Source organism: Babylonia areolata, chromosome 25 (assembly GCF_041734735.1).
Source record: "Babylonia areolata isolate BAREFJ2019XMU chromosome 25, ASM4173473v1, whole genome shotgun sequence".
Taxonomy (NCBI): Eukaryota; Metazoa; Mollusca; class Gastropoda; order Neogastropoda; family Buccinidae; genus Babylonia; species Babylonia areolata.
This window is the reverse complement of record NC_134900.1, coordinates 11818343-11821042: the sequence shown is the minus strand read 5'-3', so window position 1 is coordinate 11821042 and position 2700 is coordinate 11818343. Positions and strand designations below refer to the sequence as shown.

General features: G+C 42.4%; 1 protein-coding gene across 1 annotated transcript in view; it reads left to right on the top strand.

Annotated features, from left to right (window-relative positions):
* Window positions 1–1416, top strand: part of LOC143300040 (5-hydroxytryptamine receptor 1D-like) — an 18280-nt gene extending 16864 nt beyond the window's left edge. Inside the window, exon 3 of the mRNA XM_076613597.1 lies at window positions 840–1416. Within this exon, the coding sequence (XP_076469712.1) occupies window positions 840–1416 (577 nt within the window). The remainder of the gene's footprint in view (window positions 1–839) is intronic.
* The last annotated feature ends 1284 nt before the right edge of the window (window positions 1417–2700 follow it).

Genomic DNA, 2700 nt, shown 5'->3' with positions numbered 1-2700 from the left:
GTAGTATAGTAGTAGTAGCAGTAGTAGTAGTAGTATCATCATCATTGTCATTATTATCATTATTATTATTGTCATTATCATCATCAACATCATCATCATCATCATGATTATTATTATTACTATCATCATCATCATCATTATTATTATCATTATCATCATCATTATTATTATTATCATTATTATTAAAATTATTATTATTATTATCATCATCATCATCATTGTTGTTGTTGTTATTAGTAGTGATGTTGTTGCTATCATCATAATCATCATCATCATCATCGTCATCATAATCATCATCACCATCACCATTATCATCATCATCATCATCACCATCATCGTCATCGTCATCGTCATCATCATCACCGTCATCATCATCATCATTATCATCACCATCACCATCATCATCATCATCATCATCATCATCACCATCATCATCATCATCATCACCATCATCATCACCATCGTCACCATCACCATCACCATCATCATCATCATCACCATCGTCACCATCACCATAATCATCATCATCATCATCATCATCATCACCATCACCATCATCATCACCGTCATCATCATCATCATCATCATCATCACCATCATCATCATCATCATCATCATCATCACCATCACCATCATCATCACCGTCATCATCATCATCATCATCATCATCACCATCATCATCATCATCATCATCATCATCATCATCATCATCACCATCATCATCACCGTCATCATCATCATCATCATCATCATCATCACCATCATCATCATCATCACCATCATCATCATCATCACCATCACCATCATCATCACCGTCATCATCCTCATTGTGGCGGCAGGTTCCTGTCCATAGCCAGGCCGTTCCAGTACAACCAGAGGGCCACCAACAGGGCGGTGATCACGGTGGTGCTGGCCGTGTGGGGGCTGGCCTTGGGACAGGGCGCCGTCATCATCTACTTCAAGGCCGTCAGCCGCATCCCCGCCTGCGTCTGGAACTACCCTGTCCAGTCGGAGCTGTACGTCCTCTGCGGCACCGTGTACGTCTGCGTGGCCCTGAGCGGCGTGATGTACGTGCTGCTGTCCCGCATCGCGCTGCGCCACCTCCGGGCCATCGCCTCGCAGACGCTGGCGCCGGCACACGCGTTGGAACAGTCCTTGCGGCCGTGCCGGGAGACGTTCCGCCAGAAGCTGCGCGCCTTCAAGATGTTCGTGGTGGTGCTGGGCTCGTTCTGCCTGTTCTGGGGTCCCTACCTGGGCGCCGTCCCCGTGCACCACCTGGTCCGCCCACTGTCCGCGGCCGTGCTGGACTTCACCTTCCTGCTGGGCATGGGCAACTCGCTGGGCAACGTCTTCATCTACATGGTCTTCAACGCCGACTTCCGCGTGGCGTACAAACTCTTCTTCAGAAGAACTTAGGAGGAAGACTGGGGTTTTTTTGTGTGTTTTTTTCACGCGACCTGAGGAGCGCTGTTGAAGTTGACGATCCGCGTCGCTTATAAACTCTTCTTCAGAAGAATTTAGGAGGAAGACTGTTTTCCAGGCGATAACGATAACGATAGTTTATTCAATAAGGCCATGTCCCCATTTGAAAGGGTGATTACATATTCTGTCCGAATAAATCTACATATCGATATGATTTTAATACATGCTTACAAAAACAAAAGTGGGTTCTATTTAACCAATCATGTAACTTCGTCTTTTTAATAACTTGTAAATAAATATGGCAAGATTCAACATAACGTTATCATATGTAGAAGACAGAAGTAATACCAACCGAAAATTACTTGGTCTGCTATAGTATCTCAACGGAATTTTTCTTTGTCTCAAGTCATATAAGGCAGGACAACATAATACCAAACAGACTTCGTCTTCTTTTGCAGACCTGCATATCGGACATACCATATCGTTTACGTTTGCTGGTCTTGTATCTCTGACTGTGAACATTAATATCAGATAGTACTGCTTTACAGGACAACATAATATGAAATGGACTTCATCTTCTTTTGCAGACCTGCATAACGGACATACCATATCGTTTACGTTTGCTGGTCTTGTATCTCTGACTGTGAACATTAATATCAGATAGTACTGCTTTACAGGACAACATAATATGAAATGGACTTCATCTTCTTTTGCAGACCTGCATAACGGACATACCATATCGTTTACGATTGCTGGTCTTGTATCTCGTGACTGTGAACATTAATATCAGATAGTACTGCTTTACAGGACAACATAATATGAAATGGACTTCATCTTCTTTTGCAGACCTGCATAACGGACATACCATATCGTTTACGTTTGCTGGTCTTGTATCTCGTGACTGTGAACATTAATATCAGATAGTACTGCTTTACAGGACAACATAATATGAAATGGACTTCATCTTCTTTTGCAGACCTGCATAACGGACATACCATATCGTTTACGTTTGCTGGTCTTGTATCTCGTGACTGTGAACATTAATATCAGATAGTACTGCTTTACAGGACAACATAATATGAAATGGACTTCATCTTCTTTTGCAGACCTGCATAACGGACATACCATATCGTTTACGTTTGCTGGTCTTGTATCTCGTGACTGTGAACATTAATATCAGATAGTACTGCTTTACAGGACAACATAATATGAAATGGACTTCATCTTCTTTTGCAGACCTGCATAACGGACATACCATATCGTTTACGTTTGCTGGTC